We start from the raw sequence: 25612 nt of genomic DNA on the forward strand, positions 1-25612 counted from the left end.
AACCCTAACCTATACCTAAACTTAACAACTACCTTACTAACTATTAATAAGCAGCAAATCAGGAGATTACTGAGGGAGAAGTCATAGTTTATAGTGAATATGTGTTTCCTAGTATTACCAATCATTTAATATAATAACAAAATGTGATACAATAAATCCAGCAACCTCAGTTAATGCATTAGGCACACTTAACTAAAAAAAATAGCATCTTAATTTATTGTATTAAAATAAGTAAATTCTGTAAAAATAAATAAATTGGTAACACTTTAGTATAGGGACCGATTCACACTATTAACTAGTTGCTTATTAGCATGCCTATTATTTACATATTGGCTGTTTATCAGTACTTATAAATCACATATTAATGTCTTATTCTGCATGACAACTAATCCTACCAAATACTTAATCTTAACAACTACCTTACTAACTATTATCAAGCAGCAAATTAGGAGTTTATTGGGGCAAAAGTCTTAGTTAATGGTTTGTTAATACCGAGAATTGCACCTTAAAATAAAGTGTGGCCAAATAGGTTATAAAGGATTGAACAATATTACTACCTACTAACTATTAGTAAGCAGCATTAAAAGTTTACTGAGGCAAAAGTCATACTTAATTGTTGATTAATAGTGAGAATTGGTCCCTAAACTAAAGTGTGGCCAACAAATAATGAACACAGCAATGTTCACACTTTTGTTAGAGGAGCAATTCTCACTATTAACTAAGTATTAAGTATGACTTTAGGGTTAGGGTTAGGGTTTAAAAACTTAGTTTTTAAGTTTAGGTACTGTATGATTAAATGATCTAAAATATTGTCATGCAGAATAAGGCATTAATATGTGCTTTATAAGTACAAATAAACAGCCAATATACTAGTAATATGCATGCTAATAAGCAAAGTGAGAATTGTTCCCTAAACTAAAGTGTTCAAATCAGCTACTGATAAAGTGCTTGGGTCTCTCTCGAGTGAATGTGTGTGTTTTTCACTACACTACAGTGCAGCACATGCCTAACCTCTTTGCATAGCTAAGCGTGACTCAGTTTCCTGGTTCATCTGAGGTCTGGGGCGTTTTCTCCCTCTTTAAGAAGAGCGTACCTGAGCGCAACACGAGTTATTTCACACGGGAATGTCAGGATCAGCGGCGTGGCGGAGTGCAGCACTGAGGGCCCTTGCGTTCGGGGCCCTGCTTGTGCTGGTTTGTGGGGGACCCAGACCCGGACACAGGAGTGTGCAGCATCAGAGAGAACAGGCAGAGTGGACTCAGAGAGTTCAGTATCCAGCGGTCAACGATGCACAGCGCATCCAGATCCCTTCAGTGGACGATGCACAGGTAACGAGAAATATTCTATGCATTTGTGTGAATGAAAATGGGTTCATATTGAAATGTGATGATGGATGAATACAGTTTTTGCATATAATTTCATTCAGCTCACATAATTCTATATTGTATAAAGAGGTGTGAAGTACTTGCACTGAAACAAAAAATGTGCTGTAGAATCAGTTTTCACTCAGAAATTGCTTGTAATTTCACAATTAATTCCAAAAATGGCATTGAATTAAATGTGTAATTTTGAAGTAGTTATGAAATGGTATTTCCTTGTAAAATGTACTCCAATATATATATTTTTTGTTTTATTTACAATTCTGAAATCACTTTTTATAGTGAATACTCTTATTTTGTACAAAGTGTAGATTGTGATTAACACTTAATTCTTACTCTTTTATTTAGACCGCTAGAGTACCAGAGTCATGACTTAAAATATATGCCGTTTTTTTTTTGTCAATCAAATATGTTGATATGTAGATGAACTTGTGTAGCCAGTGCATTAATTCCAGTGTAAATGGTATGGTCATGAAGAGATATTACATTGATCACTAAAGCTATAATTATTGATTGCTGAATGCAACTAAAGTGTACACTCTATGAACAACTCAATTCCAACATACAAGTTCAGTTAAATGGTTTCAGGACAGATTTGAGATTCAAATCTAATATGTGGTGATAGCCTGGCATTGAGAAAATAATGTTTTTTTTTTTGATGAACTATTCTTTTGGGTATATATATATATATATATATATTTTCTTTGTCTGAGTGCTTTTACTTTTGACAAAGTTCTTTCAATTTATCAGTATATTTCACCTCTGACAATCTGTTATACATAAAACATTAACTAAAATAAAAATGAAAAATAAATAAAAATAAAACTGATTTAAAATAATAAAAACCATAATAGCATCTCAATAATACTCAAAAAAGTTAAGTATTTCATATGTTTTGTGTTTAGTTTTTCTCTCTCTCACTTTTGTTTTGTGCATTGTTTTACCAGTAATGAAAAGTTTTTTTGATTAATGACTTTATTGATTTATTGAAACACTCCCTGTTGTCTGTCATCAGAGATGCTCTGCTGGTTTCTATCTGGACAGAAGCGGTCTGTTTGCTCGTTGTGCTCGCTGCTCCTGTAACAGCTTCTCTAACGAGTGCGAGGAAAACACCGGCCGATGTCTGGTAATAATGCGCTCTGTCTTTAGTATCGCACCGTGGATTTGTTGCTTGTGCACACATTTATTTTTCTGTTTAATTGAGTAACACACATGCTCTGTTGAACAGAACTGCGGTGATAATAGAGCAGGGGATCACTGTGAGCGCTGTAGAGATGGATTTTACTCAGATGCAGCACAGAGGAGATGCAGCGCGTGCCCATGTCCTCTCAGCAACAATGCCAACAAGTAAGACTCACATCTGTGACAGAAAAAGCACTGACAGTTTTGAGGCGAGAGACTGCTGGTATATTGATATTTTGGGCATTTTGGCTTTTCTTAAAGTGTTTACAGACCAGTGGACAGAAAACCCCCAAAATACACTTTTGTGTTTCTTTTATTGCACTTTATCTGTTCACATCTGTGGATTTCAATTACAGCCACCAAAATATTGTGCAGCACAACTGTTTTCAACATTGATAATAATCAGAAATGTTTCTCGGGAATGTCAGGATCAGCGGCGTGGCGGAGTGCAGCACTGAGGGCCCTTGCGTTCGGGGCCCTGCTTGTGCTGGTTTGTGGGGGACCCAGACCCGGACACAGGAGTGTGCAGCATCAGAGAGAACAGGCAGAGTGGACTCAGAGAGTTCAGTATCCAGCGGTCAACGATGCACAGCGCATCCAGATCCCTTCAGTGGACGATGCACAGGTAACGAGAAATATTCTATGCATTTGTGTGAATGAAAATGGGTTCATATTGAAATGTGATGATGGATGAATACAGTTTTTGCATATAATTTCATTCAGCTCACATAATTCTATATTGTATAAAGAGGTGTGAAGTACTTGCACTGAAACAAAAAATGTGCTGTAGAATCAGTTTTCACTCAGAAATTGCTTGTAATTTCACAATTAATTCCAAAAATGGCATTGAATTAAATGTGTAATTTTGAAGTAGTTATGAAATGGTATTTCCTTGTAAAATGTACTCCAATATATATATTTTTTGTTTTATTTACAATTCTGAAATCACTTTTTATAGTGAATACTCTTATTTTGTACAAAGTGTAGATTGTGATTAACACTTAATTCTTACTCTTTTATTTAGACCGCTAGAGTACCAGAGTCATGACTTAAAATATATGCCGTTTTTTTTTTGTCAATCAAATATGTTGATATGTAGATGAACTTGTGTAGCCAGTGCATTAATTCCAGTGTAAATGGTATGGTCATGAAGAGATATTACATTGATCACTAAAGCTATAATTATTGATTGCTGAATGCAACTAAAGTGTACACTCTATGAACAACTCAATTCCAACATACAAGTTCAGTTAAATGGTTTCAGGACAGATTTGAGATTCAAATCTAATATGTGGTGATAGCCTGGCATTGAGAAAATAATGTTTTTTTTTTTGATGAACTATTCTTTTGGGTATATATATATATATATATATTCTTTGTCTGAGTGCTTTTACTTTTGACAAAGTTCTTTCAATTTATCAGTATATTTCACCTCTGACAATCTGTTATACATAAAACATTAACTAAAATAAAAATGAAAAATAAATAAAAATAAAACTGATTTAAAATAATAAAAACCATAATAGCATCTCAATAATACTCAAAAAAGTTAAGTATTTCATATGTTTTGTGTTTAGTTTTTCTCTCTCTCACTTTTGTTTTGTGCATTGTTTTACCAGTAATGAAAAGTTTTTTTGATTAATGACTTTATTGATTTATTGAAACACTCCCTGTTGTCTGTCATCAGAGATGCTCTGCTGGTTTCTATCTGGACAGAAGCGGTCTGTTTGCTCGTTGTGCTCGCTGCTCCTGTAACAGCTTCTCTAACGAGTGCGAGGAAAACACCGGCCGATGTCTGGTAATAATGCGCTCTGTCTTTAGTATCGCACCGTGGATTTGTTGCTTGTGCACACATTTATTTTTCTGTTTAATTGAGTAACACACATGCTCTGTTGAACAGAACTGCGGTGATAATAGAGCAGGGGATCACTGTGAGCGCTGTAGAGATGGATTTTACTCAGATGCAGCACAGAGGAGATGCAGCGCGTGCCCATGTCCTCTCAGCAACAATGCCAACAAGTAAGACTCACATCTGTGACAGAAAAAGCACTGACAGTTTTGAGGCGAGAGACTGCTGGTATATTGATATTTTGGGCATTTTGGCTTTTCTTAAAGTGTTTTTACAGACCAGTGGACAGAAAACCCCCAAAATACACTTTTGTGTTTCTTTTATTGCACTTTATCTGTTCACATCTGTGGATTTCAATTACAGCCACTAAAATATTGTGCAGCACAACTGTTTTCAACATTGATAATAATCAGAAATGTTTCTCGAGCAGCAGATCAGCATATTATACTGATTTCTGAAGATCATGTGACACTGAAGACTGGAGGAATGATGCTGAAAATACAGCTGCGCATCACAGACATACATTACAGTTTAATATATTGAAAACACTTATAATATTTCACAATTTTTACTGTATTTTTGATCTAATAATGTAGCCTTGTTGAGCAGAAGAGACATACTTAAGGGTTTTACAAAGGGTTATTTTTCATATATCATTCACTTGATTTTATTTAAAATTGTATTCCTAAAATTTTTTTATTTTTTTTGCCTATTGACAGTATTTTCTGATTTATGGAGTGATAAAAAGATAAATCCAAAATTCCCTCGGTCCAATACCCCCTATGATAATGCCTCATTTGCATATTCAAACATAACGTTTCAGAAAATTTGTAATACAAAAACCAAACAAAAATTAGCAATTGTACAGTAACGAACATTTGGTTGAACATTTGGGAATGTGCATATTTACCATTTGCCATGAAAATAATGTTCTAATGTAAAAAGGATAGATATATAGATAGATGTTGCAATGGAGGGTTGAAATAATCTTGTCTCTGAATAGCTTCATTCCCAATATGTCTTGTGTCTTTCATAGTGTGCAGGAATTCTCTGGAGCTCCAAGACACAAATACAGAAGAGCAGTGTGAAGGTAGAGGATTTTCACACAAACCACAGGGTTCCACTGTTTGTTTTCAGTATCTGCTTTTGTTGTCTTGTCCTGTGCTATTTTGTAACGGTGTGCGTGATTTTTTTTTTCAGAGTGTGATAACTGTGCACAGACATTACTGAATGATCTGGAAAAGCTTGATATTGAGCTGAGGAGAATTAAAGATCAACTGGATTTGGACTCTCTCAGACCTTCATCAAAAGCACATCTGAGGAAGCTTGAAGAAGCCATTACTGCCACAACGGTATTCCTTCATCTCCTTCTGTAGTTTCCCTGATTTATCCTTTCTTATTCCTCAATATTCTGTCCTGAGAAAGATTTTATTTTTTTTTCCACCGAGGGTGAATTCTATATAATGCTGTAATTTGTAAGTTATACAATGGAAAGTCAAAAGTTATAACTGCACATAGAACAACTGTGATCATGTTAGGGTCTATCAAACACACACACACATGCACGCACACACACACACGCATGCACACACGCACACACACACACACAGTTCTGTTATTAAGGGCTGTTGCATGAAATCAGTGGGTGGTTCGAAATAACATAGCGTTTATCATTTACCTTAGAATCCACATCAGCTCACTCATCAGCATAATGCACAGTTAGATTAATGCATTAAATGCATCCAATGCATTGAATGGAGTCTGGAACATTCTGTGGGCAATTTGGTGATTCAGCGAAATTTACAGACATGACTGAACATTCACAGCACTTGAAAGGTTGTTTCAACCACTAAGCCTATAAAAAAAAAAAAGAAGAAAAAAAATCCTAATTTTATAAGCAGGTCTAGTCAGCAAAGGTTTCCATTACTTTAATAAAATAAATGCATGCATGTCTAACATATTTGCATTTCATAAACGTGATCCATTTGACAAACCTTATTCCTATTTTGTATTTTTTTAAGAGCAAAGACTTGCATTTAGTCTCTTTTGAATGTTTTTTCCATGTGCTTTCACTGCAAACAGCCTGTAAACCCCCTTATTCTCCTGCAGGTCTGTCTTTTAAACAATGGAGAGATTGACAACACCTTACAAAATCACATACAACTGTTCCCAAACTCAATAAGCATTAACAGAGCAGATGTCTGTTTGATATTTTCATAACGCAATGTCAATAACGACCCAGACTATACTCTGCGATCCAGTTTTTGTTAATGCTGAAATCCATGTTTTGCAGAACATGCATGAATAATGAACAACACATCTCATTTAGCTCTTAATACTCATGGTGTTTTTTTCTTTCAGAACCTGGTGAACACATTCAGCTCTACCGTCGACAATCAGGTGCCTAAAATTAACCAGCTGGAACAAGATGTTTCTAATCTGGGCGAAGATATGGACAGTCTAAAAGAACAGGTACTTGAAGATATGTTTTCTGATACAAAAACATGCAGATTTCATGCAGAATGCTTGTTATAAGCAAGTGAGAAATCCCGTGCATCAAAAGTCTCTTTTGAATGTTTTTTCCATGTGCTTTCACTGCAAACAGCCTGTAAACCCCCTTATTCTCCTGCAGGTCTGTCTTTTAAACAATGGAGAGATTGACAACACCTTACAAAACCACATACAACTGTTCCCAAACTCAATAAGCATCAACAGAGCAGATGTCTGTTTGATATTTTCATAACGCAATGTCAATAACGACCCAGACTATACTCTGCGATCCAGTTTTTGTTAATGCTGAAATCCATGTTTTGCAGAACATGCATGAATAATGAACAACAAATCTCATTTAGCTCTTAATACTCATGGTGTTTTTTTCTTTCAGAACCTGGTGAACACATTCAGCTCTACCGTCGACAATCAGGTGCCTAAAATTAACCAGCTGGAACAAGATGTTTCTAATCTGGGCGAAGATATGGACAGTCTAAAAGAACAGGTACTTGAAGATATGTTTTCTGATACAAAAACATGCAGATCTCATGCAGAATGCTTGTTATAAGCAAGTGAGAAATCCCGTGCATCAAAAAATATATTCTTTAAAATATATTTCATAATATACAAAAAAGGGCCAACAACTATATGTGTTAAAATACATCTAAAAATATATTTATGTAAATATATTTGCTTATATATTTTTTTGCCATTTTTGAAAATGCATTTTTTTTTTTATATATATATTTTTTAAAGCTTTATTTTTATAATTTTTTTTGCTCTCCATGTATTTCAGTCCAAGAAAATATAATCACATTTCACATTTGAAGAAAAATCATCAAGGTTTTTTTTTTCTTTGGTTATATGTTGAAGCTAAATATATTTCCATTCATGCAGAATGCTTGTTATAAGCAAGTGAGAAATCCCGTGCATCAAAAAATATATTCTTTAAAATATATTTCATAATATACAAAAAAGGGCCAACAACTATATGTGTTAAAATACATCTAAAAATATATTTATGTAAATATATTTGCTTATATATTTTTTTTGCCATTTTTGAAAATGCATTTTTTTTTTTTTTATATATTTTTTAAAGCTTTATTTTTATAATTTTTTTTGCTCTCCATGTATTTCAGTCCAAGAAAATATAATCACATTTCACATTTGAAGAAAAATCATCAAGGTTTTTTTTTTCTTTGGTTATATGTTGAAGCTAAATATATTTCCAATTTCAAAATATATTTAATTGAGCTTCACAGTTTACAACATATTTTTAGCATATATTAAAAATATATATTTTGGACAGAAATAAATATATATTGTTTTATTGTCGTATGGGATGTTTGCTGCTTGCTGGGCTGTTCAGATCTGAGATCTCTCTATTTTCATTACACTTGCTGGAGATCAAATATTTTATCAAGCCGTTGTATGTCCAGGTCTGGAAGCAAACCGAGGATTCGCAGAAAGCACTTTCTAACGCTGAAAACAGCCACGAACGAGCAAAAGATCTGGACACCGAGACACAGAACCTCCTCAGAAAAATACAAGGTAAAACACAAACAGATTTGGGGTTTATATTAATAATAATGCATTACCTGTAATTCTGTGCAATGAATGAGGACAGACTTGTTTTGTAGAGCTGCTCATTTATTTGTATAGCAATAAGCCTTCTCATAAAAGAAGGTATAAAACAATCACTGGGGCGGCACCCTTTCAAAAGCTACTGATATGTACATTTAAGGAACTCATTTGTACCGTTTAGGGGTAAGTAAGGTACACAGATGTCATGGGTTTGTCAAACTGGGTTAGCAGTGCTGCTTTTGTATGCTGTGTTGGTAAATGGCCGCAGGTGTGGTGTTTTCTCACTGTTGAGGATCAGGATGACTGAATAGCAGGCCTGTCCTGACAGATCCTGTGTGCTGTGAACAATGCCATAATACACAGACCCGAGCTGAATGAATGTCTCCAGCCACTGTTCCCAAAGGCTATGATTTATTTTATCCCTCATAACGCATTCGGTTCATTTTGACCTTGAAGAGATACAAAAAAAAATAAAAAATAAATAAATAAAAATACTACACATTTTGTGTTCAGGTCATTTTCGCCCAGTATGTATGGAGCACCATTAGTGTCAAAAACACTTTTTGTAATGTAAGTTATGTTAATGTATAAAAATTTTTTGTAATATATATTGAACCTTTTCCCCATATCTCACACACTTTTGGGACTGAATTTTATTGATGAACATGATTATGTATACCTTCTGATGAACCATTGCGGCATGAAAAATATCACTTTTAAGGTTTATGCAAGTAAAATAATTTAATAAAATGAAATCTATTTTGTTTGACATGTGTAGTAATATTTGTTGTTTTGTTAGAAATAAATATGTAGGTTTCATACATTTGGATTGTTTTTTAGCAATCACGAGTTCATAAATTCAAAGGAATTTAATCAACTTAAATGTATAATTCATTATGGTTTTATGTGTAATTTGAAAGTTCTCTTTTTTTTGTATATATACTTAAAAAGATGTAAACGCAGTAATAACATGATAATAACACAGTAACGTTCAAAATTCATAACATTCACTCATTAATAAGCAACTTCTCATTAACTTCTCAACAACTTCTCATTAATGAATGAATGTGAAAGATGTGAAAACATTTCAAAGTTCTGAATGATACTATGTTATTACCATGATGCTACTGCATTTACCCCTTTTTTAGTTGTAATAATGATTAAGGAATGAAATATGCACTGTATGTATGATATTTGTACTGTATTTGTTCTTCAGAGCTCCTGAAGCAGCTGATGGACACAAACAGCAGTGGATCAGCTTTGCCCAACGCAGATTTAGCCAAACTCCTGGAACAGTCTGAGAACATGGTGAAGGAGATGGAAAAACGACACTTCACTACACAGAAAGATGCAGCCAGGAAAGAGCAAGCTGAAGCAAACAAATGTACAGTTACTGTCGATTTAGCTTGTGCATGTCTAAGCTATCACCTAATCATTACTGAGAGTTGCAGTATTAATGTTTGGCCATTTCACATTTATGTTTTCATTGTAGTTTTAGAGAATGTCAAAAACATCTTAAAGCAGTGCGATGAGAATGAAGCGGCGTCGAAGCGTGCTGACGATCTACTGAGCAGCTATGAGGCCAAACTGAAAGAGTTAGAGGATCTGCTCAAACAGGCTGATAATACGGTGAAGAAAGCCATCAATCAGAACGACATCAACACTGAAGGCCTTAAAGACATTCTGGTAAGAATCTAGAACGGTACAATCCTCAGAGCACAAAAACACATGCTAGCAATAGAGAATGTACATTAGGTTGTTGTTTGTTTTGTTTTTTTCAGAAACGAGTGAAAGATCTGGAGCGTGAGAGAGACCTTGTCCAGGATCAGATTGTTCTTGCGGTGAAACAGCTGAAAGACACTGAGGACGTCCTGAATATGTTCAGTGACAGCAAAATGGTAAACCTTCAGAAACACAGAGACAGTATAAGAAACATGACACAAATATTCCCAGGTCAAAGAGAAAAATAAGAAACAATATTTAGCATATATGAAGGCAGATTATGTATGTATGTGTGTATGCATTTCCTACATAATCCCACGGTAACAAATATTAATTGACCTAAAACACTTTTCATTTACTTATTAATTATTATAATTATATAGCTATATATTTATATAAAAATGTATATATAATTCTAAATATCAGTGTTGTTTAAGTATAATTGATATCATTTTTAATTAGATTTTACATTTATATTTTCTATGCTTTCATGTTCATTTTAGTTAAAGTGTTAGTAAGTTTGTGTTTTTGTCATTTTTATTAACTTTTGTTGTTTTTATGTCTATTTAGTTTTTATTTCAGTTTTAGTTTTACGAGATGAAAACGAGTAACCTGCCTTGGTAGGGCTGTACAGAATGTGAGTGGGCGCTCTGGTGTGCAAACCGCTCTCTCTGGGATAGAGGCGTACAAAAACATCACCGACGCTGTCAACGCTGCAGAGGAGGCGGCGAAGAAGGCCAAAGATGCGGCAGGCAAAGCACTCAATGTAGGAGACATCACCAAACACGCATGAATGTCAAAGTTAGGATACATACAGCGGCCCTGGAAAATGAATGGCATTGCATTGGATAACAAAATCAAACCATATAGCATTTATTTTCAAGATATATAGCACAAGCACACTTTCCAAGCCAACACTTCACAAAAATACGTTTAAAATGATAAAACAAAAGATACAGTGTACTCCAATTATTTATTTATTTTTCAGATTATATAGTTCTGAAAAAAAAAAAATTAATTAGTGGCGAAATTTCACTGAAAGCTAATTTTTTGAAATATCAAGCTCATATTTGAAACACAACTTGTTTTGATTTTCATGCAGTTTTAACTTAACTCGATTAACTTAAATGTCTATAACTTTTTTTAATACTTCAGCAATAATGTGCCCAGTGTCTTCTTTAAAAAGAGACCAAACTTAAGTCTGTGCTCCAAAGCATTCAATATTTAATTTGGATTTTTTTTGGAAATTTAATTTGAATTTGAAAATTTCATTTTCAGGTCTATGCTTAAAAAGTGAATGACGGGAATTAAATGGATCACAACTACTGTATAAATATAATTTAGTACAATAAAATCCCCTAAAAATATAAAGTATTAAATTAAAAAACTAAATAAATTTGGTTAAGTGTGACTTTGAGTTTTTAAGCACTTTTTTGGGGGTCAATGTATGTTACCAAACATACATGTGTTGATTTTTTATTATTATAATTTTTTTTTTTTTCAGGACGTCAGTGAAGGGAACTTAATCAACAGGGCAACAAATCTGAAAAGCAATGGCAATAACCTACTTAAAGTTGCCAAAAATGCAGCTAAAGATCTCAAAGGTTTGTATGAATTTAAAATTACAACTCTAGATTAAAACTATAATCAATCATTTGTTATTTAAACACTGTTATTCTGTCTTCATCAGGAGCAACTAAAGACCTCAGTAATCAGAAGGAACGCCTGCAAGCTGCTGAAGAGAAGAAGAAAGCTCTAGAAAAGGAGTTGCTCTCTGTCCAGGAGGGTTTGAAGGGCATTCAGAGAGGTGAGAAAAGAGCACTGCTTGACATTTGACTCTGAGGACAAAACAAGCCCATTCCATACAGTCAGTCTCATATAGCTCAGTTCATTCTGTATGACATCCATTTGGAGGATTGTTTCTTAAGCAGCTTCCTTGCCTAGACTCTTAAAAATAAAGGTGCTTCACGATGCCATAGAAGAACCTTTTTTGTCTAAATGGTTCCATAAAGAACCTTTAACATCTGAAGAACCTTTCTGTTTCACAAAAGCTTCTTTGGGGCGAAAGAAGGTTCTTCAGATTACAAAAAGGTAAGAAAGAGATGGTTCTTTAAAGAACCTTTTACTGAATGGTTCTTTGTGGAACCAAAAATGGTTCTTCTATGGCATCGCTTGAAGAACCTTTTGAAGCACCTTTATTTTTAAGAGCGTAGACTAGCTTAAAGAGACAGTTCACCCAAAAATGAAAATTCTGTCGTCTTTTACTCACCCTCAGGTCATTCCAAACCTGTATGTGTTTCTCTCTTCTGTTGAGCACAAAAGAAGATATTTAAAATTTTACGGCAGCCATTGACTTCCATAGTATTTTTTTATTTCCATACTATAGAAGTAAATGGCTACCGTCAGCTGTTTGATTACACACATTCTTCAAAAATATCGTCTTCTGCATTCAGCAGAAGAAAGAAACTCGTACAGGTTTGGAACGACCTGAGGGTGCGTGAATGATGACAGAATTTTATTTTTATTTTTTTTATGTGAACTGTCCCTTTAAGACAGTTAGCTGATTTTTCAGCATGGACACAAATATGCTTGAAAATAAGTTTTCATTCTGTCCGATCACAGATGACATCGGTAACATTATCGACGCGGCGAAGAAAGCGGCAGCGGCGGCCAATCGCACCACGAGTGACACAATGAACCAGCTAAACGACATCAAAGCAGAAGTTACCAAGATCTCTATTAGTCCTTCTGTCTCGAATATCGACAATGTTCTCAATAATGTGGAAATGACCGGTAAGTGTTGCACCTGTTGTGTTTAATCACATTCTTCAACAACTTCCTCTTTAACTTTATTCTCTTTCTTTCTCTGTTCTTTCCGTCTGACAGTCAGAAATGTGAGCGGCTCCATCCCATCCCTGCTGGATAAAATAGATGAGATCAATTCTCAGATCAGCGCCGGGAACAACGTGTCTGATAATATTAATAAGATAAAGGAACTGATTGAGCAAGCGCGAGATGCTGCTAACAGAGTAAGACTATTCATTTCATATATTCTACACTCTAAATTCAATCCACTGAAAATGAAGTGTAAAGCAACTTAACGTTTTCCAAACACATTTGATTTTAGAAAATCATCTCAAATATGAGTAGAAATAATTGTGACAAGACATATGGATTGAAATAAAGATGCTGTTGATGCTGTCAGGTTTTTTCCCCCTATACCTTTTAAAAGTGAAGCATGATTTGCTCTATAAATGCATTTATTTAATCTAAAATAGTTAAAATAGAGTTTAATCTCCCTTACAGACACTCTCAAGTTGTTCAAAAGTTTCTTTCCTCTGCTGAACACAAAAGAAGATATTTTGAAGAATGTTGGTAACCAAACAGTCAATAGACCCCATTGACTACCATAGTATTTAAAAAAAAATATATATATATATACATATACTGTGGAAGTCAATGGCTACCGGTAACTGATTGGTTACCAACATTCTTCAAAATATCTTCTTTTGTGTTCAGCAAAAGAAAGAAACTCACACAGGTTTGGAACGACTTGAGGGCGAGTAAACGATAACAAACTATTTTCATGTTTGGGTGAACTGTCCCTTTAAATTAAACCACAGTACTTAGATGCTACCGTTTTTAGGTTACAATTATTTTTAGTGTATATCATTTTTACAACCCATAACCAATTTTCCAATTGTTTTCAAGGTTGTCTAGTTAAACATGGCATCTACACTGACCACAGTCCTTAAAGTGGGGTTTAGTATGTTGAGCATGAACCTAAAAATGTTGCATGCAAAAAAAAAAATGTACAAAAGCTGTAACTGGTCTGGTACCCTTTCAAAAGGTACTTATATTTAACTTTTAGGTACTAATATGTACACTTTAGGTACTAATGCATACCTTCAAGGTACTAATATGCTCCTTTTGGGGATAAATAAGGTACAAAGGTATACTTTTTGAAAAGGTTATTCCCCAGTGACAGCTTTTGTACCTTTTTTCCTGAGAGTATAGTTCTCTTCTTAATGTTTCGGTCTTGTGCAGATTGCTGTGCCTATGAAATTCACGGGTAAAGGGCATGTGGAGCTGCGTCCGCCGCGAGACTTGGATGACCTGCGGGCATACACCGCTCTCACCCTGTCCCTCCAGAGACCCGAGAAACCCATCCGGCAGCGACGCCAGACAAATGATGACAGTCTGTTCGTGCTGTACCTCGGAAACAAAGACGTGAGTGTGATCAACTTCAAATCACTCAAATCTTTTCAGGCTAGCTCAGGTAGGATCATTTTAGCTTGAGCCTCATAATGCATTCGTTAAATGTTCTGGCAGGCATCCGGAGACTACATCGGAATGGTTCTTCGCAATAACACCCTGCATGTCATCTATAAGCTCAATGGAGAGGAGTACAATATTGAGGCATCCAGCATCACTGAGTCCTCATCTGATCTGGCTTTCTTCGACAAAATCGACATTTACAGGTATAGTAACATGCATCAATTAAAAAAAACCCAACAACTATTGGTATTGATTTATTTTAGGCTGAAACAGTTTGGTTTGAATCCCAGTGTTTCTCCATTACTTCCTCAAAGCTGTGTGCTATTCCTGTCAATAAAATGAAAAATTACATTTCTCGGTATTGCATAGTAAGTGTGATCATTTAGACGCAGTGAAAGTGGAGTTGCTGCAGTATTATTGCATACGCTTTACCACACGTGTACTACAGTGCATTTGAAAAAATGCAATATTTGTATTACTTTCTGAATGTGAATGTGTTTGTTAGCATCTCCTACAGCATCTATAAGGTTTCACCTATGCATTAGTCTCTTTCCAAACCATTTCCGATATAATCTTGGCTGAATGCATGATTTCTTAACATTATGCTGAATTTTGAACTATCACCTCTGCATTCATGTATATGCAAACAGCTGTGTTTTTTCACATATAGCTGTTGGTAAATATGTTCAAGTTGTGTGTCTATTTAAAGGAATGAAGTATGTTGATTTATCCTTTCTTGGGGCTTTTGCTTGCTTATGCTCAAACTAAAACCGTAGTGCATTTTGGTTACTAACAGTGTCAAATGTCTCTTGCGTTATATTTTATCCACTATATGCACCTGTTTTTTTCCCCCATATGTCATCTAGAATATATCAAGATGCACAAGTTATTCAAACAAAGCAGTTCACGTCAATCAATCCGAAGCCGCCACAGCTGAAAGAAAACCTGGGTGAACTAACACACAACCTGCTGGATCTCAGTCCAGATAAAGTGGTCTTCTATGTTGGAGGTTATCCAGATGACTTCAGGGTAAATATGCATATTTTCTATAGGATTTTGTTGGGGAAAGTTCCTTTTAAAATTAATGCATTATGATATAGTGCTTCATAAACACTTAACTAATTACATTACTAGTCACTTTTTATGTAAAGTAATGCATTACGTTACTTTTGCATTACTTTCTGTCTGAGCTGAGCTTGCTTATTTGTTTTTAATTACAAAAAACTTGTTGTAAAAGTAATGCAATACTTTACTAGTTACTTGGAAAAAAAAGTAATCTGATTATGTGACTCGTGTTACTTGTAAAAACTGGAGCTGTTTAATTCTTGGTGCATTTTTTAAATACATATATGTTTTTAAAAAGAGCATTTCTCTCTTTTTTAGCCACCTGCCTCTCTCAACTATGGCAAATACAAGGGCTGCATTGAGTTTTCCACCTTCAACGACAAATTCATCAGTCTGTACAACTTTAAGAACGCGGTTGATATTAACTTGGAAAACCCTTGCAAGAGGTAAGCTCTTAACACGTGACTGGAGATATGCTGATGTACTTATAAGCAATAATATATTCACAATATAACCCATAATCACTATTGGTTTGCATGTACGTGTTCAGAACAGTGACTTCGAACATCACATTGAGTAAAATCCATTTCTGTTTCTTTTTGCTCAGACAAATCCCACTGACGATCTCAGAGTCAGATTATTATGAAGGCACCGGTTACGCCAAAGTCCTGCTTGAAAGATTCCCCAACTATCTGTGGATCATTCAGAAAGTGGAGACGAGAGCTAAGGATGCTCTTTTGCTGTATTTAGGAGACGAGGAGGATGTAAGAGTCTTTCATACACATTTCCCATTAAAGTAATTATTATTTTATTTAGTTCTTTTCTTGTTTTCTTCATACCCTATCAGGACTTTTTCTACAGCGTCTCTCTTGAGAAAGGTTACGTTGTTCTGCGTGGCCAAAACAAAAATAATATTTTGGAGACCGTCAGAAGTCAGGACAAGCCAAGTCTTTCTCCGGTAAGGACGAGCCAAGTTGACTTTTTGTCTTTAAGATGTTGTATAAAGTCACAGCAGTGACAATTAAATTGCACTGTCTTTTGTATTTCAGGAAACAGATGTGAAAGTCTTGATTATTGCAGGAAGAGAGATTAAAGTCCGAGTCGGGAACACCGAGGTCAAAATGACGGACGTCATTCCACAAACGTTCAAGCACTTCTACGTCGGCGGGATTCCCAACTCTTTGCGTGAGAGGTCCGTGTCTTTCTGTATCACGAACTGCACTTTTTTATTACTTCATAATGTTCTCTGAGGTCTGCTTATAATGCTAGCAAGAATGTTGCACCCATAAAAACATCATAATTTAGAAGTAATAGGCAGAGCTGGGTAGATTACTTACAAATTGTAATCCGTAACTGATTCCAAATCACATGACAAAAATCGTCAGTAATGTAATCCATTACATTACACATTTTAGGTAATGTAATCAGACTACTTTAGATTACTAACTCGTTTATCACACTGATTTAAATAGGATAACCTTGTACTATATTGATAATGCTGCTAACAGAGTAAGACTATTCATTTCATATATTCTACACTCTAAATTCAATCCACTGAAAATGAAGTGTAAAGCAACTTAACGTTTTCCAAACACATTTGATTTTAGAAAATCATCTCAAATATGAGTAGAAATAATTGTGACAAGACATATGGATTGAAATAAAGATGCTGTTGATGCTGTCAGGTTTTTTCCCCCTATACCTTTTAAAAGTGAAGCATGATTTGCTCTATAAATGCATTTATTTAATCTAAAATAGTTAAAATAGAGTTTAATCTCCCTTACAGACACTCTCAAGTTGTTCAAAAGTTTCTTTCCTCTGCTGAACACAAAAGAAGATATTTTGAAGAATGTTGGTAACCAAAGAAGATATTTTGAAGAATGTTGGTAACCAAACAGTCAATAGACCCCATTGACTTCCATAGTATTTAAAAAAAAATATATATATATATACATATACTGTGGAAGTCAATGGCTACCGGTAACTGATTGGTTACCAACATTCTTCAAAATATCTTCTTTTGTGTTCAGCAAAAGAAAGAAACTCACACAGGTTTGGAACGACTTGAGGGCGAGTAAACGATAACAAACTATTTTCATGTTTGGGTGAACTGTCCCTTTAAATTAAACCACAGTACTTAGATGCTACCGTTTTTAGGTTACAATTATTTTTAGTGTATATCATTTTTACAACCCATAACCAATTTTCCAATTGTTTTCAAGGTTGTCTAGTTAAACATGGCATCTACACTGACCACAGTCCTTAAAGTGGGGTTTAGTATGTTGAGCATGAACCTAAAAATGTTGCATGCAAAAAAAAAAATGTACAAAAGCTGTAACTGGTCTGGTACCCTTTCAAAAGGTACTTATATTTAACTTTTAGGTACTAATATGTACACTTTAGGTACTAATGCATACCTTCAAGGTACTAATATGCTCCTTTTGGGGATAAATAAGGTACAAAGGTATACTTTTTGAAAAGGTTATTCCCCAGTGACAGCTTTTGTACCTTTTTTCCTGAGAGTATAGTTCTCTTCTTAATGTTTCGGTCTTGTGCAGATTGCTGTGCCTATGAAATTCACGGGTAAAGGGCATGTGGAGCTGCGTCCGCCGCGAGACTTGGATGACCTGCGGGCATACACCGCTCTCACCCTGTCCCTCCAGAGACCCGAGAAACCCATCCGGCAGCGACGCCAGACAAATGATGACAGTCTGTTCGTGCTGTACCTCGGAAACAAAGACGTGAGTGTGATCAACTTCAAATCACTCAAATCTTTTCAGGCTAGCTCAGGTAGGATCATTTTAGCTTGAGCCTCATAATGCATTCGTTAAATGTTCTGGCAGGCATCCGGAGACTACATCGGAATGGTTCTTCGCAATAACACCCTGCATGTCATCTATAAGCTCAATGGAGAGGAGTACAATATTGAGGCATCCAGCATCACTGAGTCCTCATCTGATCTGGCTTTCTTCGACAAAATCGACATTTACAGGTATAGTAACATGCATCAATTAAAAAAAACCCAACAACTATTGGTATTGATTTATTTTAGGCTGAAACAGTTTGGTTTGAATCCCAGTGTTTCTCCATTACTTCCTCAAAGCTGTGTGCTATTCCTGTCAATAAAATGAAAAATTACATTTCTCGGTATTGCATAGTAAGTGTGATCATTTAGACGCAGTGAAAGTGGAGTTGCTGCAGTATTATTGCATACGCTTTACCACACGTGTACTACAGTGCATTTGAAAAAATGCAATATTTGTATTACTTTCTGAATGTGAATGTGTTTGTTAGCATCTCCTACAGCATCTATAAGGTTTCACCTATGCATTAGTCTCTTTCCAAACCATTTCCGATATAATCTTGGCTGAATGCATGATTTCTTAACATTATGCTGAATTTTGAACTATCACCTCTGCATTCATGTATATGCAAACAGCTGTGTTTTTTCACATATAGCTGTTGGTAAATATGTTCAAGTTGTGTGTCTATTTAAAGGAATGAAGTATGTTGATTTATCCTTTCTTGGGGCTTTTGCTTGCTTATGCTCAAACTAAAACCGTAGTGCATTTTGGTTACTAACAGTGTCAAATGTCTCTTGCGTTATATTTTATCCACTATATGCACCTGTTTTTTTCCCCCATATGTCATCTAGAATATATCAAGATGCACAAGTTATTCAAACAAAGCAGTTCACGTCAATCAATCCGAAGCCGCCACAGCTGAAAGAAAACCTGGGTGAACTAACACACAACCTGCTGGATCTCAGTCCAGATAAAGTGGTCTTCTATGTAGGAGGTTATCCCGATGACTTCAAAGTAAATATGCATTTTTTTTTCTCCTATAGGATTTTGTGTGATGATGGCTCTTTAATTCTTCGTGCATTTTTAAGTACATATGTGACCGTGGACCACAAAACCAGTCATAAGTGTACATTTTTTGACATTGAGATGTATGCATCATCTGAAAGCTGAATAAATAAGCTTTCCATTGATGTATGGTTTGTTACACTCTTAAAAATAAAGGTGCTTCAAAAGGTTCTTCAAGCGATGCCATAGAAGAACCATTTTTGGTTCCACAAAGAACCATTCAGTCAAAGGCTCTTTAAAGAACCATCTCTTTCTTACCTTTTTATAATCTGAAGAACCTTCTTTCGCCACAAAGAAGCTTTTGTGAAACAGAAAGGTTCTTCAGATGTTAAAGGTTCTTTATGGAACCATTTAGACAAAAAGGTTCTTCTATGGCGTCGTGAAGCACCTTTATTTTTAAGAGTGTAGGATCGGACAATATTTGGAATCTGGAATCTGAGGGTGCAAAAAAAATCGAAATATTGAGAAAATCATCTTTAAAGTTGTCCAAATGAAGTTCTTAGCAATGCATATTACTAATCAAACATTAAGTTTTGATATATTTACGGTAGGAAATTTACAAAATATCTTCATGGAACATGATCTTTACTTAATATCCTAATGATTTTTGGCATAAAAGAGAAATGTATAATTGTGACCCATACAATGTATTGTTGGCTATTGCTACAAATATCCCCCAGCGACTTAACACTGCTTTTGTGCTGCAGGCTCACACATGTTTGTTTTCTCTCTTTTTTAGCTGCCTGCCTCTCTCAACTATGGCAAATACAAGGGCTGCATTGAGTTTTCCACCTTCAATGACAAATTAATCAGTCTGTACAACTTTAAGAATGCAGTTAATATTAACTTAGAAACCCCTTGCAAGAGGTAAGCTCTCAACATGTGAATGGTGAGATGCTGATGCATTAATAAGTAATAATACAGTATATTCACAATATAACCAGTAATCACAGTCACTACATTTGCGTGTACATATTCAGAATAGTATTTAAAGATCACATGCAGCATGAATGGAAAACTGTATGAAATACATTTTATGAAAATGTAAGTAAAATCTGTTTCTATTTTCTCAGACAAATCCCACTGACAATCTTAGAGTCAGATTACTATGAAGGCACCGGTTACGCCAAAGTCCTGCTTGAAAGATCTCCCAACTATCTGTGGATCAATCAGAAAGTGAAAACGAGAGCTAAGGATGCTCTTTTGCTGTATTTAGGAGACGAGGAGAATGTAAGAATGTGGTCATACCTATTGAGCCTTTCTGATGTGTCTTTAATTAATACAAATTTCCCATAAAATTATTTTTTGAGATTTTCATTTTTTTGTTTTCTTCATACCCTATCAGGACTTTTTCTACAGCGTCTCTCTTGAGAAAGGCTACGTTGTTCTGCGTGGCCAAAACAAGATGAATATTTTGGAGCCTGTCAGCAGTCAAGATAAAGCAAGCCTTTCTTCGGTAAGGAAGAGCGAAGCTGACTTTTATGTACAACTTTATGTTGTACATAGTCACGGCAGTGACAATTCAATTGCGCTCTGTCTTTTGTATTTCAGGAAACAGATGTCAAAATCTTGATTATTGCTGGAAGAGAGTTTAAAGTCCGAGTTGGGAACACCGAGGTCAAAAGTACGGACATCATTCCACAAACGTTCAAGCACTTCTACGTCGGCGGGATACCAAACACTTTGCGTGAGAGGTCCGTGTCTTAATGTCTTCCCTTTGAAGGGACCATGAACTGCACTTTTTATTATTTGAGGTCTGCTTATAATGTTAGCAAGAGTTTTACATCATAAAAAACATCATAATTTAGAAGTAATAGGCTATTTTCTGTCCTGTTTTTGAGCCTCTCTGCAGATCGCTCTGTTTTTATAGGCGGGGGACATTCAAGACTCAAAACTAAACGTCCACTGCTATGACTGAACAGTTTTGCATATTAAAATAATAGTTGGACGCTGCTGTGATGTACTCTGCAATCAACATGGGTCATTTGGGTTAAAAACATATAAATTCTCAATACACATCAAACAATCAGGAGCAGACGATGCAGTAGTGGTAAAAACACAGTTACTCACGCTTATGTGTTGCGTCCGATTCAGCACTGCATCATCTTTTTTTTTCATTTCAGTCTCTCTGTAAAGCCTGTGTCGAACTGTCGTGTTTAAAAACAAGTCCACAGTAAAATGAAGCAAACAAACAAGCAGTGTTTCACTGACACGATCGGGAGCTCTTTCCTAAACACAACAGAACCCATTATAATCAGTGATTCTGTCCACACTGGATGTGATGTGGATGGACACAACAAATCCCTGACAGTCAGTGTTGGGGACGTTTCTTGCATTACAATGTTGTGTTACTCCCTAAAAAAGTAACTAATTACTTTACTTTTGCATTACTTTTTCTCGTCGGGGCTGGGCTTGCTTGTTTGTTTTTAATATAAAAAAGTTGTATTTTTGGCAAATGTGATCACTGACGGTCAGCAGCAAAGACATTGGTTAATAAAATTGCATTATATACGTGAATGACAGCATTCTAAACTAAAAAAAGTAATGCGTTACTTTACTAGTTACTTGCAAAAGTGATCTGATAGCATAACCTGCATTACCCGCAATACTGCCGACAGTAAACTGATGTCCCACTCTATTTCTAATAATAATAATTTGTATTTATATAGTGCCTTTCCAACACCCAAGGTCACTTTAGAAGCCAGGTTTAAGGAACAGAAACAAATAGACATCAATACCAGAAGACAGAACTCAAACCAAGAGCTGAGAGTAATATACAGAGACCACTGACAAAGTTGCATTAAAGATACAGAGAGAATGTAGATAAGCATCCATAACAGGGTACAGATATATATTTCTACATACGTATTTCTGATGTACTCCAAGTGCTCGCGCTGCTTGCGACATGAAACAGAAACGCATTCGCAGCGTGACGCAACAACGCTCGCATCTGATGCAGATACGGTGTTAAGATCACAAGGAAGGCAATTAATATACTGTTTTTCTCAACTTACCTGTTATATGTCAAAACATCGAGGGCAATTTGATTTCTCAGTTCATGACCCAGAACAAGTAAATGTGATTCTGACCTTTTCAGAACAATTGTATGATGGTTTATTAATTCTGAATTACTTTATTATAGATACAACATCACTATCCCGGCTCTGAAAGGCTGTGTGAAAATTGGCACCGCCGGCGGCCCCACCCCGAGCGTTGAAGAGAAAGTGGGCATCGGCAGAGGCTGCAATAATGAGCTACTGGTAATCCAGTCAATCTTTCATTATTTATATTTACCTTTAAAGGTAATATGCTAGCTTGGTTTCTTCAGCATTCACCCAGATGAAACACAGAAAGGTGTAATTTCTTATCCGTCGTGCTCTTTTCCAGATGGTGAGGAAAGCTGAATTCAGCCTCGGCAGTGCATTGGAGAAACTCCATGAAGACTTCAGCTTGGACGATGTCAGTCTTTCTCTGGGCTTCAGGAGTACAAAACCAGACGGCATCCTGCTGCAGAACAGCAAAAATGTGCGGATCTCTTCCACAGTTACACACACTATACGGTCAAATGCATGTGCACACTCTCTTCTAATTAGTGGGTTTGTCTGTTTAAGTAATTTAGGAGGAAAACTCTGAATGCTAATCCTTGTGTGTAAAAACAAAAATGTTCAGAAGAGGTATATAGATAGATAGATAGATAGATAGATAGATAGACAGACAGATAGATAGATAGATAGATAGATAGAGAGAGAGAGAGAGAGAGAGAGAGAGAGAGAGAGAGAGAGAGAGAGAGAGAGAGAGAGAGAGAGAGAGAGAGAGAGAGATAGATAGAGATATATATAGATAGAGAGAGAGAGATGATAGATAGATAGAGAGACAGACAGATAGATAGATAGATAGATAGAGAGAGATGATAGATAGATAGATAGAGAGAGAGAGAGAGATAGATAGATAGATAGATAGATATAGAGAGAGATAGATAGATAGAGAGAGAGATAGATCAATTTTATATATAATATACTTTATACCAATATATTTTTTGGCCATTTTTTGTATATTTTGGAAAATATAATTTAAAAATATAAATAATTTTTAAGGCATTTAAAAATATATATTTTGCCCTCCATATATTTCAGTCCAAGAAAATACATTAGCATTAGTCACATTTGAAGAAATACTTTATTTGTTGTCTATAGCATGTATGGAAACATACTTTACAATGTTCCAAAAAAACTACAATATCACACACACACACACATACTGATATATATATTAATTTTTTTTTTTTTTAATTAAAAACAAGCAAAATTATTATTATTTTTTTTTTTTTGCTGTGTGGGGTGTCTTGTGCAAGATAATCTGACCCTTTAAAATGCATATGCCAAGTGACACAAACTAGTTAATTAATTGTAGCAAAATAATTTCTATCCCTCTTAATATCTCTTAAATATCTCTAAAATATAGAATGTGAGTACATTTTCTTCTAACTTTTTTTATGTTAAGCTTCCTATTTTATATGAGTTTTAAACAAAATAATCCTATATCACAGTCTGCTTTTATAGAAGACTTGCATATCACGTCTCATTGTGTATTTATCATCGGCGCTGTGATTTTTCTGTGGCAGAATAAAGACATTGAGCTTTCCATGGAGAGCGGATATGTGCTCCTGAAATTCCAAGGCAGCGTCTGGAAATCTACTAAGCAGTACAGGGATGGAGAATGGCATTATCTCACTGTTTCTGGACAGGGCCAACGGTAAGATTCATTGGCCTGGGAAAACAGATCATTTGAAGTTGTTATATAGTTTTGCCGATTGCAGTAATTAATATGATTTGACAGCGTACAACAGTAACATTTGCATTTTGTAACATTCACTTTTGGTGGAAAATAACAATGAAAACACAAGTTGTAGCCAGTGGGGCTCATTAAATTAAATAATGGTTTAGAATGCAAACAATTCTCCATATATTTATAAATGCAGACACATGTAATTATAAGCATTTGAAGTGCACATAAGTTTTCCTATTTTTTTTTCTTCATACTGATGTTCACCTTTGTTTTAGCACTGAACTTCGAATCGATGAAGAAGATGTTGGCCAGAGAGTGACGGGATCTTCATCTGGACTGTATTCGTCCAGCGTGATCCTGGGCAAAGACACCTTTAAGGGCTGCATCTCCAACCTTTATCTGAGGAGGTCATTATTTGCAACATTTATTGAACTTTCTGTGTCTCCACTTGCTTAAATGCCCTCATAAACCTATATTTACATTGTGTGTTCAGTGTCAGCTCATGTGTGTGTTTGTGTGTCTGCAGACCTGATTCTCTATATAGAGCGGAGGATCTGAGCGCTTACTCTTCCACAGGAGACGTGCTGTTGAACACATGCAGCGCCGCACGCGATATGTAGCAGCATAGCTGGTTGGTTTAATATCACGATTAAAGCAACATGACAACATTGTGTTTTGATTTAACAGCAAACTCAGTGTCTGCTTTGTGTTGCTTCCAGAGGCGAGGAGTATCTGACGCAGACATTTCACATGGAGATCTTTGGAAGAAATGCTGTTATATTACAGCATAACCAACTCACTTTAACCAGCTGCTGCATTGCATATATTTTCATGGCACATCTGTGGTAGTTTTAATTTCATTGTCCCATTAGAGATATAACAACTGCATTGTAAAAGATAATCAAATGACAATTTAGCAATTCTGGAAACTTCTGCTGTGTTATTGAGCTCATCTAAGTTGGCTTGAGAGAATGCTTGCCTGTACTTTTACACCACATTTCAGATTATGCATTGTGTTTAATAGCATTTTGTGGTGATGAAACACAATAAAATGTTAAACATGGAATACAACTCCTTTGCATTGCTATGGCTTACTTAATAGCTATAATTCTATGTGGACAAAGTTTTAGACTAATATTTGGCTGCTACAAGTTAAAGTGCATTAAATCTTGCATGGATATTATACACACTCACCAGCTACTTTATTAGGTAAAGCTGTTCAACTGCTCATTAACACACATATCTAATCAGCCAATCACATGGCATTTAGGCATGCTGACATGGTCAAAACACATCTGCTGAAGTTCATTCCGAACATCAGAATGGGCAAAAGAAGGTGATTTAAGTGACTGGTCTGAGTATTTCACTGCTGATCAATAATGCATATTGGCTGTTTATTAGTACTTATG

At 35.4% G+C, this 25612-nt stretch overlaps 1 protein-coding gene and 1 long non-coding RNA gene across 2 annotated transcripts; both read left to right on the plus strand.

The window, feature by feature from the left end:
* Positions 1-1116: 1116 nt before the first annotated feature.
* LOC107562854 (laminin subunit alpha-3) lies at positions 1117-25584 on the plus strand. The gene is made up of 29 exons (XM_016247597.1): positions 1117-1328; positions 2395-2505; positions 2608-2726; positions 2990-3186; positions 5447-5500; positions 5611-5762; positions 6772-6882; positions 8340-8451; positions 9701-9868; positions 9977-10170; positions 10266-10452; positions 10815-10972; positions 11711-11810; positions 11897-12013; positions 12829-12999; positions 13093-13235; positions 14254-14436; positions 14539-14687; positions 15351-15513; positions 15868-15995; positions 16157-16313; positions 16397-16507; positions 16599-16741; positions 22561-22678; positions 22806-22943; positions 24040-24170; positions 24479-24610; positions 24730-24834; positions 24923-25584. The coding sequence occupies exons 1-28, from the start codon at positions 1125-1127 to the stop codon at positions 24821-24823; spliced, it is 3945 nt and encodes a 1314-aa protein (XP_016103083.1). The 5' UTR covers positions 1117-1124; the 3' UTR covers positions 24824-24834; positions 24923-25584.
* LOC107562869 (uncharacterized) lies at positions 2984-4709 on the plus strand. The gene is made up of 3 exons (XR_001606039.1): positions 2984-3186; positions 4249-4359; positions 4462-4709. It is a non-coding gene; the product is annotated as an uncharacterized lncRNA (long non-coding RNA).
* Positions 25585-25612: the final 28 nt, after the last annotated feature.

This window comes from Sinocyclocheilus grahami, unplaced genomic scaffold (genome assembly GCF_001515645.1).
Source record: "Sinocyclocheilus grahami isolate Dianchi unplaced genomic scaffold, SAMN03320097.WGS_v1.1 scaffold844.1, whole genome shotgun sequence".
Lineage (NCBI taxonomy): Eukaryota > Metazoa > Chordata > Actinopteri > Cypriniformes > Cyprinidae > Sinocyclocheilus > Sinocyclocheilus grahami.

Bases quoted from the DNA above. Each gene is read 5' to 3' on its own strand.
- LOC107562854 (XM_016247597.1), top strand. From the start codon at position 1,125: ATGTCAGGATCAGCGGCGTGGCGGAGTGCAGCACTGAGGGCCCTTGCG. The intron at 13,000-13,092 runs GTAAGTGTTGCA...TCCGTCTGACAG, and splicing joins CAATAATGTGGAAATGACCG to TCAGAAATGTGAGCGGCTCC. The intron at 24,611-24,729 runs GTCATTATTTGC...GTGTGTCTGCAG, and splicing joins TCCAACCTTTATCTGAGGAG to ACCTGATTCTCTATATAGAG.